This window comes from Schistocerca americana, chromosome 2 (genome assembly GCF_021461395.2).
Source record: "Schistocerca americana isolate TAMUIC-IGC-003095 chromosome 2, iqSchAmer2.1, whole genome shotgun sequence".
NCBI lineage: Eukaryota > Metazoa > Arthropoda > Insecta > Orthoptera > Acrididae > Schistocerca > Schistocerca americana.
Genome location: NC_060120.1, coordinates 747,151,245 through 747,165,813, shown reverse-complemented (window position 1 = coordinate 747,165,813; position 14,569 = coordinate 747,151,245). Strand labels below are relative to the sequence as shown.

Genomic DNA, 14,569 nt, shown 5'->3' with positions numbered 1-14,569 from the left:
CCCCCTGACCCATGGCTTCCTTCTCAGACTTGAAAAACTGCCTGTTTGTGATGCATGTGGTGTGCTGATTATGATTCACCACATTTTAGCTGACTCTTAGGTCGAAGCTTTTAGGGTGTTAGAAAACAACTGGCTCATCCAATTACTATTTTATGATCTGCCATTCTTCTTTTCTGGACTTGCCCCATGGTGGCTGTCCAGATCAGAAATCATTGTTTGCAATGGTCTGCCTTGACTCGCTTGCTCCACTGTACCGTTCAGAGGATTCGCGTTTGTTCATGTAAAAAAGATGATGTTGAAGCTACCAAAGAGGAATTGTTGAACGGTGTTACAACCCTAGAGATTTAATTGAAGAAATAGGAATTTCTCAAATTTAAAAAGGCAAGGGGATGGCATAGCTAAATAAGTAGATAAACTTTCTAATACAGAAGTGATCTTGTTAAAGTTACCTAAGGACTTAAAAACAGACACAAACAATGTGATTTAGTTTGGAATGAAATTGAAGAACAGTATAAAGAGGTAAGTGATTAGATGTGACAAATAGAGAAAGTGTTATATATAAAAAAAATTTCAAATTCATGGGTTAACAGTTTCTCTATTTGTCACATCTAATCACTTACCTCTTTATACTGTCCTTCAATTTCATTCCAGACTAAATCACATTATATATATAGACACACACACACAAAGATGATGTGACTTACCAAACGAAAGTGCTGGCAGGTCGATAGACACACAAACAAACACAAACATACACACAAAAAAGGACAGGTATTACTCACACACACACACATATCCATCCACACATACAGACACAAGCAGACATCCTAAGGTAAGTCTTTCTGCTCCCGGGATTGGAATGACTCCTTACCCTCTCCCTTAAAACCCACTTCCTTTCATCTTTCCCTCTCCTTCCCTCTTTCCTGATGAGGCAACAGTTTCTTCGAAAGCTTGAATTTTGTGTGTATGTTTGTGTGTCTATCGACCTGCCAGCGCTTTCGTTCGGTAAGTCACCTCATCTTTGTTTTTATATATAATTTTATATTTTATATATTTTTTATTTTATATTTTTATATTTTATATATAATATATATATATATAAGCAACCGTTGGTTGTGAAAGCTTGAAATTTTGTTTGTGTGTTTTTTTATTGTGCCTATCTACCAGCGCTTTCCCGTTTGGTAAGTCATGGAGTCTTTGTTTTTAATATATTTTTCCCATGTGGAATGTTTCTATATATATAATCAAATCTCAGAAATGCAAGGCTGAGTAGAGGTGTTAGAACAAAGTAGCGAATCCGGTGAAGTAATTAATGCACTGAACACTTTGACTAGTTTGTAGAAGCATCTGCAGGAGCTAGTCGAACAAGAAGTACAAGAGAAGGCTGAGGCTACAAGCACTATATATACTGTAGAACACCAGAAAGAGTTGTAAACATTGGAAGAATGAGAAAGCGATTCCAAATACCAGAACAATTTCAAAACATTGTGTCAATTCAATGGGGGCTTTAAAAGAGAATTAAGGTATCCAAGTGAACTTAGGTAAAGTGTATGTTTGAGTAAATCTAAGTATGATAAATATTTAACTTGTAATGAATAGGGGGATGAGGATTTGAAATCTGATTTCACTGATGGGCATGTGTGTATGCTTGTCAGTAGGGATATTCATGTCTGCAATGGATTTAAATTCTGTAGTAATAAGAGGGTAAACATCAATGGGTATTTAAAAGAAACTTAGCTATGAAAGTGCATTTCTTAAGTCATGTGATCTACGGTTGGGAAACTGAAGTTTATTAGTAACAGATGCTGTGTAGTGAGACACATTACAAGCTATGTACTGTTGTTGTTGCTGCTGCTGAAACTGGAGGGCGCTCAACATAACGTTCATCAGCGCCCTTACGCTGACTGTGGGGGGCGAACAGAGTACAGCAGCTGTCGTGGTGTACAGACTCTGAGGCAGAGTACTTTCCCCATATGCCTGGCATGTCCACTGATATGGGTACCAAATGAATTGGTTTAGTCAGAATGCTTGTAGAAGAACATAAAGTCTGTTAGGTTGTTCTTCGCAAGTATTTTGGGATTTACAACATTTTTCTCTCCATTGACTGAACGAAGTGACTTGGTACAGACACTCTACAACCAGAAAATTCCTTCAGTCACTTAAACTAGATGGAAATTCCAGTCTGGAATAGTAACTAATGTTCAAGAAAATAAATTACACGTACTGGAATATTTTGATAAGATTTAGGAAGAAGATTCTTGGGATGATATTGCAATAAGAGAAGCATTTCCATTAAGGAATTTACTTCGCAATCCAGACATTTTGTTCCTTCTAAATTTTTTCTACAAGATTATGAAACATCTTGGTATTTAGTATAACACAGGTTTGATGCAGAGTAAGTACACTATTGCTATAGCCAATGCATTATGTCATTTTGAGTCAGCTTTCTCTGAAATATGAGAGAACATTGAAAGGTATCAAGTTTCTGAAAATGAATGTTTTGCTCCTTCAAGAAAATGTTCCAGATGTAGCACTGAACCTAATTTGATAGCAGATGCCAAAGAAGTGTTTGAAATTGTTACCAACCAACAGAAAGGAGGGTTACAAAACTCTTATATTTTCAGCAGCTGCAAAATTATTGATCTGTTCAAAGAACATTTCCCAGCCACTGTTGCCAGTACTTTTTCATCAAGTTACTGTCCCTTTGTTCGCCATGAGAAATTGGAAAATAAACTGTCAGTTATGTATTGCAATGATACGTTTGAAGGCATTACATCGGTTTGTGAGCTGTTCACCTGTCTTGTGGAACATTCCTTTGAAGAAGCACTCACTGGAGTGCACAAAGCATTGCAAATTTTATTAATTACATATGTTTCAACAACAGAAGCAGAGTGCAGTTTCAGCACTTTAAAAAGTATTAAAACCTTCCTCAGGAGCAGTATGAGTCAGCAAAGGCTGAACTCAGTGGCTGTTTGTGTCATTCAGAAGGAGGAAATCGGTGAAATTCCAAACTTCAGCAAGAGAGTAATTGATATGTTTGTCAGTCAAAAGAACAGGTGTAAATAACTACTGTATAAGTAACCTGCCAGGATAGGGACCTCATTACTCAATGTGCTAGTTGGGTAAAATATGTGTGAAACCACTCCTAGCCAAGGTTTATTCCAGAGTTTTTACCTTTGGCCGTAAGATAAAAACCACAATGGTCCCTACATTTGCTCCCTTGTGTACTCCCAGTGGGAAAGAAGTTACATGCTTCCTCCCACAGTTGCATCATTTTTCCTTTTACGCCACAAAGAGACTACAGAAACTCAACTAGAATAAGTATAAACACCAACGGAAGGAGAGCTGGTGAACTTCGGTTTAAATCCAGACCGCTCCAAACACCAACAGTTACTACTACTACTACTACTACTACTACTACTACGTGATCAGGCCCAGTGGACCGCACGCATCTACAAGTTTCCTCCTCCACTATATTCTGTCCATTGCTGCTATCGTCCGCCCCAGTAGCTGAGTGGTCGGCGTGACGGATTGCCGTCCTCTGGGCCCGGGTTCGATTCCCGGCTGGGTCGGAGATTTTCTCCGCTCAGGGACTGGGTGTTGTGTTGTGTTCATCATCGTTTCATCCCCATCCGGCGTGCAGGTCGCCCAATGTGGCGCCGAATGTAATAAGACCTGCGATATGGCGGCCGGACCTGCCCCGCGAGGGGCCTCCCGGCCAATGACGCCAAACGCTCATTTCCATTTCCATTGCTGCTATCCGCCATTTGTCCACATCTATTGACATTTGTTTTAAATCTTCATGGAGTCCATCCCTCCAACGCTTCTTGGGTCTCCCTGGCGGTCTCTTTCCTGTAGGTGTGAAATCCAGGAGCTTCCGAGGCCATCTGTGATCCTCCATCCGGGCCACATGGCCGGCCCACTGCACTCGTTTGGCTTTGACAGCTCCTGCTATGTTGGGCTGCTGGTATGGTTCCTCAAGCTCTTGGTTGTATCTGATCCTCCATTCCCAACACCAACAGTTAGTCAATAAATTTTATTATTGGCTACAGTATTTCATGGATTATATTTATAACGGCACATTCACTACCATTAGAACATGTTTAAGCAGTATGACATAAATGAAGGTTATATAATGAACATTTCAGAACAGTTCTGTCATAAAGTTTACTAACTTTTTATCTGGGTCCCACCAGTGAAAGTGACCATGAGCTGCCACTGAAACTGAGGATTTTTGGGCATACATTTATATTAAAATTTTTCTTGTTTTGGTGTGTGGAACCTGTTACCAAGGTTTGTGGAAGTGTTTTTGAAGAACCAGGAATAATGAGAGACAGTCAACCGGATAGAGGTTGGCAATTGAAAGATGTATATAAGCAACCAAGAGATAGATGGAAAAAGAGAGACTAAACAGTGGAGGAAAGAGAAAATGTAACATAATACGTAAAAGTAGAGAGAAAATTCTGAGAGAAGAAAAGGGTGGGAGTAAAAATGACAATTGTAATAGCGAAAGGTAGTTGGGGGGGGGGGGGGGGGGGCAGAGTTTAAAATTATGTGGAAGAAAGAGTCCAAGACATAAACGTGAGTACAACAACAGTATTCTGTGGTGTGACTATTGCTTGTAAAGTTGTGAAATAATACTAATAGAAGTAATTAGTGTGGTAAGACAAATGCCAAACTCCCTGTTAAAGTTGCAGAACAAGCTCTTCAGCAGGATGATATATTTTTGTCAATATGGAAAGTTGACTGTAGACTTCATTTTTACAAAATACGGTTGTGAAACGTGCCTAAACATGAGTTAATATATAGTGCAAGTGCTCTCATTTGTGAATGGTTAGGAGTAGCGAATGATCAAGAAAAGTAGGTGCATCAGATAAGTGTACAAATGAGAACAGTTACATACGTTTTTGTTTTCAGGAAATATAGATTACAGTTTCAAAGACCTCTTGTGGTGGTTATTAATATCAAGCAGACAATGAAAGCTCACAATCTGGTTGCAATCCAGGCAGCCTGCACACAGCAGTTCAATGCTCGAAGCACATGCAGAAGACTGCTTGGTCAGCTGTGAATATATTGTGTGCAAATGCTCTCCTTTTGCTGTAATGGGAAGAATATTAATAAGTATGAATTTCTTTTTTAGGATATGTGTCAAGATAGTTACAGCTAGACAGAGTGGATGTTTAATAAGATGTTATCACTATGCCATCAGAGGAATTACCTCTGCTGTTTCTTAAGGGAATGTGTATAGTGTTGACTAAGACATCATGGAACATCTTAACTGTAAAGATAGTAATGTCCTAAAATAAAATCATAAATTATATATTGTATATTGATGTAAATATATTATCATTAAAATTTCAAAATCAGAGTCAGACAATTTGGAAACACCAGAGAAATGGTTTGTAAGTGGTCAGTAAGGGACTACTGTATCTTCAACATGTCATATTAAGTGAAATGGCGCAATGAGATGATGTCAATTCAAGTCAAGTCAAGACCATTTAGTTTTTTGTGCTTTCCTAAATTGCTTAAAGCAGATTCCAGGAGGGGTCCCTTGAAAAAGACACAGGCAGTTTCCCTTGTGATCTTTTCCCAAACCAAGATTGTGCTCCATTTATAATGACCTCATTGGCAATGGGATTGCTAAACTCTAATCTTCCATACTTACTTCCACATTCTAGTGGTGAAATAGTTATTAATAGGAATGAAAGTGATGAAATATGGAGTCTTGATCATAATCCTCAAATGATAATTGCAGAAGAAAGTATGTAGTTGTGACAGAGACATCTTTGAGAGAGCTCAAGAGGTTTGCGATGACAATATTACCGATAGAAGGTAATCAGATAACTGAAGAGCACTAATTTTATATGTGACAGAAAATAGTTTCCTTATCTTCAGTATTTGATAGAAGCTTCTTAATTAAGGATTCCAAATGTCAGTTGACTAGTTTCGTATAAACTTTGAAACTAGTTCCACTAATACAGATTGAATATATATATATATAAAAAAAAAACAAAGATGTAGTGACTTACCAAATGAAAGTGCTGGCAGGTCGACAGACACACAAACATACACACAAAATTCAAGCTTTCGCAACAAACTGTTGCCTCATCAGGAAAGAGGGAAGGAGAGGGAAAGACGAAAGGATGTGGGTTTTAAGGGAGAGGGTAAGGAGTCATTCCAATCCCGGGAGCGGAAAGACTTACCTTAGGGGGAAAAAAGGACGGGTATACACTCGCACACACACACATATCCATCCACACATATACAGACACAAGCAGACATATTTAAAGACAAAGAGTTTGGGCAGAGATGTCAGTCGAGGCAGAAGTGCAGAGGCAAAGATGTTGTTGAATGACAGGTGAGGTATGAGTGGCGGCAACTTGAAATTAGCGGAGATTGAGGCCTGGTGGATAACGGGAAGAGAGGATATATTGAAGAGCAAGTTCCCATCTCCGGAGTTCGGATAGGTTGGTGTTAGTGGGAAGTATCCAGATAACCCGGACGGTGTAACACTGTGCCAAGATGTGCTGGCCGTGCACCAAGGCATGTTTAGCCACAGGGTGATCCTCATTACCAACAAACACTGTCTGCCTGTGTCCATTCATGCGAATGGACAGTTTGTTGCTGGTCATTCCCACATAGAATGCATCACAGTGTAGGCAGGTCAGTTGGTAGATCACGTGGGTGCTTTCACACGTGGCTCTGCCTTTGATCGTGTACACTTTCCGGGTTACAGGACTGGAGTAGGTGGTGGTGGGAGGGTGGATGGGACAGGTTTTACACCGGGGGCGGTTACAAGGGTAGGAGCCAGAGGGTAGGGAAGGTGGTTTGGGGATTTCATTGGGATGAACTAAGAGGTTACGAAGGTTAGGTGGACGGCGGAAAGACACTCTTGGTGGAGTGGGGAGGATTTCATGAAGGATGGATCTCATTTCAGAGCAGGATTTGAGGAAGTCGTATCCCTGCTGGAGAGCCACATTCAGAATCTGTCCAGTCCCGGAAAGTATCCTGTCACAAGTGGGGCACTTTTGTGGTTCTTCTGTGGGAGGTTCTGGGTTTGAGGGGATGAGGAAGTGGCTCTGGTTATTTGCTTCTGTACTAGGTCGGGAGGGTGGTTGCGGGATGCGAAAGCTGTTATCAGGTTGTTGGTGTAATGCTTCAGGGATTCCGGACTGGAGCAGATTCGTTTGCCACGAAGACCTAGGCTGTAGGGAAGGGACCGTTTGATGTGGAATGGGTGGCAGCTGTCATAATGGAGGTACTTTCGTTTGTTGGTGGGTTTGATGTGGACGGACGTGTGAAGCTGGCCATTAGACAGGTGGAGGTCAACGTCAAGGAAAGTGGCATGGGATTTGGAGTAGGAGCAGGTGAATCTGATGGAACCAAAGGAGTTGAGGTTGGAGAGGAAATTCTGGAGTTCTTCTTCACTGTGAGTCCAGATCATGAAGATGTCATCAATAAATCTGTACAAAACTTTGGGTTGGCAGGCCTGGGTAACCAAGAAGGTTTCCTCTAAGCGACCCATGAATAAGTTGGCGTACGAGGGAGCCATCCTGGTACCCATGGCTGTTCCCTTTAATTGTTGGTATGTCTGGCCTTCAAAAGTGAAGAACTTGTGGGTCAGGATGAAGCTGGCTAAGGTAATGAGGAAAGAGATTTTAAGTAGGGTGGCAGGTGATCGGCGTGAAAGGAAGAGCTCCATCGCAGCAAGGCCCTGGACTTGCGGAATATTTGTGTATAAGGAAGTGGCATCAATGGTTACAGGGATGGTTTCCGGGGGTAACAGATTGGGTAAGGATTCCAGGCGTTCGAGAAAGTGGTTGGTGTCTTTGATGAAGGATGGGACACTGCATGTAATGGGTTGAAGGTGTTGATCTACGTAGGCAGAGATATGTTCTGTGGGGGCTTGGTAACCAGCTACAATGGGGCGTCCGGGATGATTGGGTTTGTGAATTTTAGGAAGAAGGTAGAAGGTAGGGGTGCGGGGTGTCGGTGGGGTCAGGAAGTTGATGGAGTCAGGTGAAAGGTTTTGTGGGGGCCCTAAGGTTCTGAGGGTTCCTTGAAGCTCTGCCTGGACATCAGGAATGGGATATCCTTGGCAAACTTTGTATGTGGTGTTGTCTGAAAGCTGACGCAGTCCCTCTCCTCTTCCTCAAAATCACCCTCTCCAAACCTTCCAGGAATTTCTGACTCCCAGCCTTGCCTCTCAATCCTTCTTAAAAAACCTTAATCCTACTCCCAATATCACCACTGCTGAAGCCCAGGCTATCCGTGATCTGAAGGCTGACCGATCCATCGTCATTCTTCCGGCGGACAGGGGTTCCACTACCGTGGTACTTGATCGTCGGGAGTATGTGGCTGAGGGACTGCGTCAGGTTTCAGACAACACCACATACAAAGTTTGCCAAGGTAATCCCATTCCTGATGTCCATAGGATTGACAGATTGTTGGGTGAACCATTCGCAGAAGTGTACCCGTGGAGGCCAATCAGCTGCTGATAGTGCCTGCACACGCTGTACATGGTACGGAAACAACTGGTTCTCCTGTTGCACTCTCCATACAGTGACGTGGTCATCATTACCTTGTACAGTAGCAACTTCTCTGATGCTGACATTAGGGTTATCGTCAACTGCACAAAGAATTGCCTCGTCCATTGCAGGTGTCCTCGTCGTTCTAGGTCTTTCCAGTCGCGAGTCATAGGCTGGAATGTTCCGTGATCCCTAAGACGCCCATCAATTGCTTCGAACATCTTCCTGTAGGGACACCTTCGTTTTGGAAATCTGTCTCGATACAAATCTACCGCGCCACGGCTATTGCCCCGTGCTAATCCATACATCAAATGGGCATCTGCCAACTCCGCATTTGTAAACATTGCACTGACTGCAAAACCACGTTCATGATGAACACTAACCTGTTGATGCTGGTACTGTAGAGCAATGAGTCGCATGTCAACACAAGCATCAAAGTCGACATTATCTTCCTTCAATTGGGCAACTGGCGGTGAATCGAGGAAGTACAGTACATAATGATGAAACTAAAATGAGCTCTAACATGGAAATTAAGCGTTTCCGGACACATGTCCACATAACATCTTTTCTTTATATGTGTGTGAGGAATGTTTCCTGAAAGTTTGGCCGTACCTTTTTGTAACACCCTGTGTGTATGCGTGTGTGTGTGTGTGTGTGTGTGGGTGTGTGTGTGTGGGTGTGTAATCAGAACACTGGGTTTTAGAAACTTTTACAAATCAGTTTGGGCAGTAAGTGTCATCTGAAGCCATGCACTGGAACCATGTGAGAAAAAATTGTAATAAAATGATGATGATGATGATGATGATAAGACCCACTTGTGGGAGCTGTCAGGATTTCTAAAATCACATTATTTCCCAAATAATAATAAAAGTAGTTGTTGACTGATTTATCTCATATCATTGGAATGTTATTCTTTGTGAGCAATCGTTTTGTTTGTAAAATTACTCAATTACCTGAGTTGAGATTTTCAGTGGAAAAGACTCAATCTGTTTATTGTAAATTTATACATTAGTCACCTTTTATAATCAATAATTAATATTCATATATTTCTCTGTGAATAAATTTCAGGTTTTGCTGGTCATCCTCTTAGCAGCACGTTAGTTGCTGAGGGATCCTGCATCTTAGACTGCCCAGGGGGCAACTTTGCATTGGAGGACCTAATCATAAGCTGTGAAAACAACACAGCATCTGTCATTATTAGAAGTGGATTTCTAAAAATTCGTAACTGTCATTTCTTTGGGACAAAGTGGTCATTTAACTCTCCCGCCATCATAGTTTTACAAGGAGCTCATGTTGAAATTGACAGCTCTGTTTTTTCAAATCTTGGAACTGCTTTAATTATATGTCCAGGTGCAGTTGTGCATATTGCATCTAGTGAAATTTCTTCTTGTTCTGTTGGAATACAGGTAAAACTACATTTTTAATATATTTTGTGTTTGAAATACTTAAGAGATGTTGCAAATGCTCATTCTTTTGCATAATTATCATGCAGTTCCTTGAGTGTTTTGTGTAACAACATAGATGAGAGGTAATTTCTATTCATGCAATAATTTTGAAAAGGTTTTATTTGGTAGTGTAGATGATATCACGTAGCAGAACAAGACAAACTTCTGTTAATTTTAAGGAAAAAGAAGAAAATTGCTTTGTATTTGTGTATTTGAAATTCAGGGAAAACTTACTATTGTTGATTGTATTAGATCTGTTGAGTAAGTTGTATTTTGCTACACAATAAAATTATATCGCAAATGAACAAAACCAGTTTTCAAAAAGGGGAAATTGAGAGCATTTTTCTAATTATTTACAAACAACAAATAAATTGAAGAGTGGAAAATCCAGGATGGAATTTAACAAAATTATGAAAAGGATAATTGCACTCACCATATAGCAGAGATGCTGAGTTGCTGATAGGCACAACAAAAAGACTGTCACAAGATAAGCTTTTGACACACACACACACACACACACACACACACACACACAGATACAACTTGCGCTCATACATGACCACAGTCTCTGCAACTGAAGCCAGACTATGAGTGGCAGCACCAGTGCATGATGGGAGAGACAGCTGGGTGGGGGTAAGGAAGGGGCGGGGAAGGGGAGGGATAGCAAGGTAGTGGTGAAGTCCTGCTGGGGAACGTGCAGGGACAATGTGGAGAGAGGGTAGAGCAGCTAGGTGCAGTCGGGAGGTTAGACGGAGGTCGGGGGAAAGAGGGGGAGATGGCGAAAAAGAGAGAAGTAGAAAGACTGTGTGTGTTGGTGGGATAGAGGGCTGTATAGTGCTGGAATGGGAACAGGGAAGAGGTTAAATGGGTGAGGACAATTACTAGCTAAGGTTGAGGCCAGGAGGGTTATGGGAACGTAGGATATATTCTAGGGAGAGTTCTCACCTGTACAATTCAGAAAAGCTGGTGTTGGTGGGAAGGATCCATATTGCACAGGTTGTGAAGCTGTCATCGAAATGAAGAATGTTGTGTTGGGCAGCATGCTCAGCAACAGGGTGGTCCAGTTGTTTCTTGGCCGTAGTTTGTCGGTGGCTGTTCATGTGGACAGACAGCTTGTTAGTTGTCATGCCCAAATAGAAAGTAGCACAGTGGTTGGAGCTGAACTTGTAGCTCACAACTGGTTTCACAGGTAGCCCTGCCTTTTATGGGATAGGTGCTGTTTGTGACCGGATTGGAGTAGGTGGTGATGGGAGGATGTATGGGACAAGTTTTGCATCTAGGTCTACTATAGGGATATGACCAATGAGGTAAGGGGTTGGGAGCAAGGGTTGTATAGGAATGGACCAGTTAATTGCATAGGTTCGGTGGGCCGCAGAACACCACTGTGGGAAGGGTAGGAGGGATAGTGGGCAAGATATTTCTCATTTTAGGGCATGACGAGAGCTAGTCAGAACCCTGGCAGAGAATATAATTCAGTTGCTACAGTCCTGGGTGATACTGAGTTAGGAGGGAAATGCTCCTCTCTGGCCGGACGGTGAGACTGGGAGGTGAGAGGTGACTGGAAAGATGAGGCATAGGAGATTTGTTTTTGTACAAGGTTGGGAGCATAAGTAGGGTCTGTAAAGGCTTCAGTGAGACCCTCAGTATATTTCAGTAGGAATCGCTTGGCACTGCTGATGCAACGGCTACAGGTAGCTAGGCCGTTTGGAAGGAAGTTCTTGGTATGGAACAGGTGGCAGCTGTCGAATTGGAGATATTGCTGGCAGGTAGTAGGTTTCATGTGGACAGAGATACTATTGTAGCCATCTTTGAGGTGGAGTTCAACATCTAGGAAGGTGGCTTGTTGGGTTGAGTATGACCAAGTGAAGCGATTGGGGGAGAAGATCTTGAGGTTCTGGAGGAATGTGGATAGGATATCCTCACTCTTGATTGAGATCACAAAGATATCATCAGTGAATCTGAACCAAGTCAGGAGTTTAGGATTGTGGGTGTTTAGGAAGGATTCATTTAGTTGGCCCATGAATGTGTTGGCATAGGATGGTGCCATGCAGGTGTCCATAGCTGTAACCTGGATATGTTCGTAGGTAATGCCTTCAAAGGAGATGTAATTGTGGGTGAAGATGTAGCTGGTCATGGTGACTAGGAAGTAGATTGTTGGTTTGCATTCCATTGTACGTTTGGAAAGATTGTGTTCAAAAGTGATAAGGCCATGGGCATTAGGAATGTTAGCATAAAGGGAGGTGGCATCAAAAGTGACGAGCAGTGTACAATGTGATAAAGGAACAGGAACTGTGGAGAGTCGGTGGAGAAAATGGTTGGTATTTTTTTATATAGGAGGATAGGTTCCAGGTAAAAGGCTGACGGTGTAGGTCTACAAGAGCAGAGATTCTCCCAGTGGGGGCACAGTGACTGGTCACAATGGGACGTCCTGGGTGGTTGGGTTTATGGACTTTAGGAAGCATGTAGGAGGTAGGAGTGTGGGAGTGGTAGGAGTGAGCAGAGAGATGGACTCTGGGGAGAGGTCCTAAGGATTGAGGAGACGCTGGAGATCCTGCTGGATTTCTCAAACGGGGTCACTGTGGCAAGGTTTGTAGGTGTATGTATCTGACAGCTGGCAGAGTCCTTCTGCCAGGTAACTTTTGCAGTTCAAAAGAACAGTGGTGGAACCTTTGTCCGCAGATAGGATTAAAAGGTCAGGATCAGTTTCTAGGTGGTAGATTGTGGATAAAAAGTGGGTGTAAAGTTAGTTTGCATGTTGAGGTATTTTGGGGAACGACAGAGAGGCAAGGTTCAAGGTTAAGAAATTCTGGAAAGTTAATAGGGGATGATTTAGGGGCAGTGAGGGTTGATCACAGTGGGATGGAAGAATGGTGTACTGAGTCAGGCAGGGTTCAACATTAATCCAGGGTGGCTGAATTTGGGAATGGGGCAAAAGGTGAGGCCTTTGGAAAGGATTGTTATATGTCCAGTGCTAAGGCTTTTGGAGGAAAGGTTCATGACTGTGTTTAGAGTCCCTTTAGGTTCTAGATTCTGTGGGGTGCTGTGAGGGAGTTTTGGATAGTAGGGTAAATGTAGTAGATCTGCAAGACAGGGGTTTTCAGCTGTGAGGCGACGTGGGGGAGGTTTGGAGGTTGTTGTAGAGGTGGTGTACAGTGGTTCTCAAAGGCAGGAGGAGGAAGTGAGCAGGGTGGAGAGTTATTTGAGGTGGTGGTGTGCTTGTTGCTCTAATTCCTCGGGGTAAAGAGTTTCAGTGTGTGTTATGAGTTTCAGGAATTTGGTATTGCATAGCAGGAGAATCTTATGGATGGAAAGAAGATATTGCAAGGAAGTTTTGGCTTAATTAATATGGTTTTGCAGCACTATGTTGGTGGGGTTTAAGGACTAGTGGAATCTGAACAGATGAAGGGTATTATAGAAGGAGATGTTGCACCTCAAGACAGGGTGCTGTTCCTAGCTTCCTGCAATAGAACAAAAATATTCAAATCAAAATAGATTAACTTCTAGTAAGTCAATGCACAGCTAAATTCCAGAACAAATGTCTAAAAACATGTAGGTTGTTTCTTACTTAAAAGAATGTGTGTGTAATTATTAGATATAAAGGAAAAAATGTACCATAAGGAGAGTATTTACATGATTTACATTTGTGTCTTTCAGATATCAGATGATGCAATCTTAGTAACAGATGGTTTGAAAATCATTAAATCCACAGAGTGTGCCATGAAGATAGAATGCATTAAGGAAGAAAACCGTGATAAAAGTAGTGGGACAACTGACATCGTTTCTAGGTAAGGGGAAGAAAATGAAGTATTACTTACATATTTCCTAACATAATGCAGAAATTAATAGGCACCCTTTTTATTTCAGTTTCTGTGGGATTAAAAGCAACAACTTAGCTATTGAAAGCACAGTTGGTGATGAGGTCATAGTAATTCACAGTGGAGATTTAGCTCCATACGAAGAATTTTGTGTGTGAATTTATACATTGAGGTGTGCTGTGCTATTCTTCCTGCATATGTGCAATCTGCTTTACTGGAATATAATTCCAATTAGTGCCATAAAGTTTCATTCACTTTAATTTTTCATAAATACTTTAATATATTTAATAAACAGCGCTTTATTTTTTTTTAATTACTTGTATTGGATAACAATTAAAATGAACATTACAGTGAGTGCAATAAAATACTTTATTAACAACAGTAATTGTTTCTTCCACAGTTTTAGCCCATTTCATTGTTGGAAAGATAAGGATACAATTTTAAATAAAATGAACTCTCAGTTACCTGATGTGGATTTGTGGATTATCTGTGCATATTTTGGAAATTTAAGAAAATATAGTAACTGAACCTGAAGTCTCTCTCTCACTGACACACACACACACACACACACACACACACACACACACACACACCGAGGCATTGAAATGGATTGATCTGTTAGTAAAGTACGCAGGACAAAATTCTTTTGGCATTACGGAAAATTATACCCATTATCTGAAAAAAAATTTCATGAAGAACAAAAACAGAAAAAAATTTAAGATTATTTCCCAAAATTGAACTGAAATCGAATACAAAGTGAGTTTAAAGCGTAATTTTGTAG

The 14,569-nt window shown here is 41.4% G+C and overlaps 1 protein-coding gene across 1 annotated transcript in view; it reads left to right on the top strand.

Moving 5' to 3' along the window:
- Window positions 1–14,169, top strand: part of LOC124595898 (protein nessun dorma-like) — a 181,496-nt gene extending 167,327 nt beyond the window's left edge. The window contains exons 8-10 of the mRNA XM_047134806.1: window positions 9,597–9,934; window positions 13,628–13,758; window positions 13,838–14,169. Coding sequence (XP_046990762.1) covers window positions 9,597–9,934; window positions 13,628–13,758; window positions 13,838–13,946 — 578 coding nt within the window. The 3' untranslated portion in view covers window positions 13,947–14,169. The remainder of the gene's footprint in view (window positions 1–9,596; window positions 9,935–13,627; window positions 13,759–13,837) is intronic.
- Window positions 14,170–14,569: the final 400 nt, after the last annotated feature.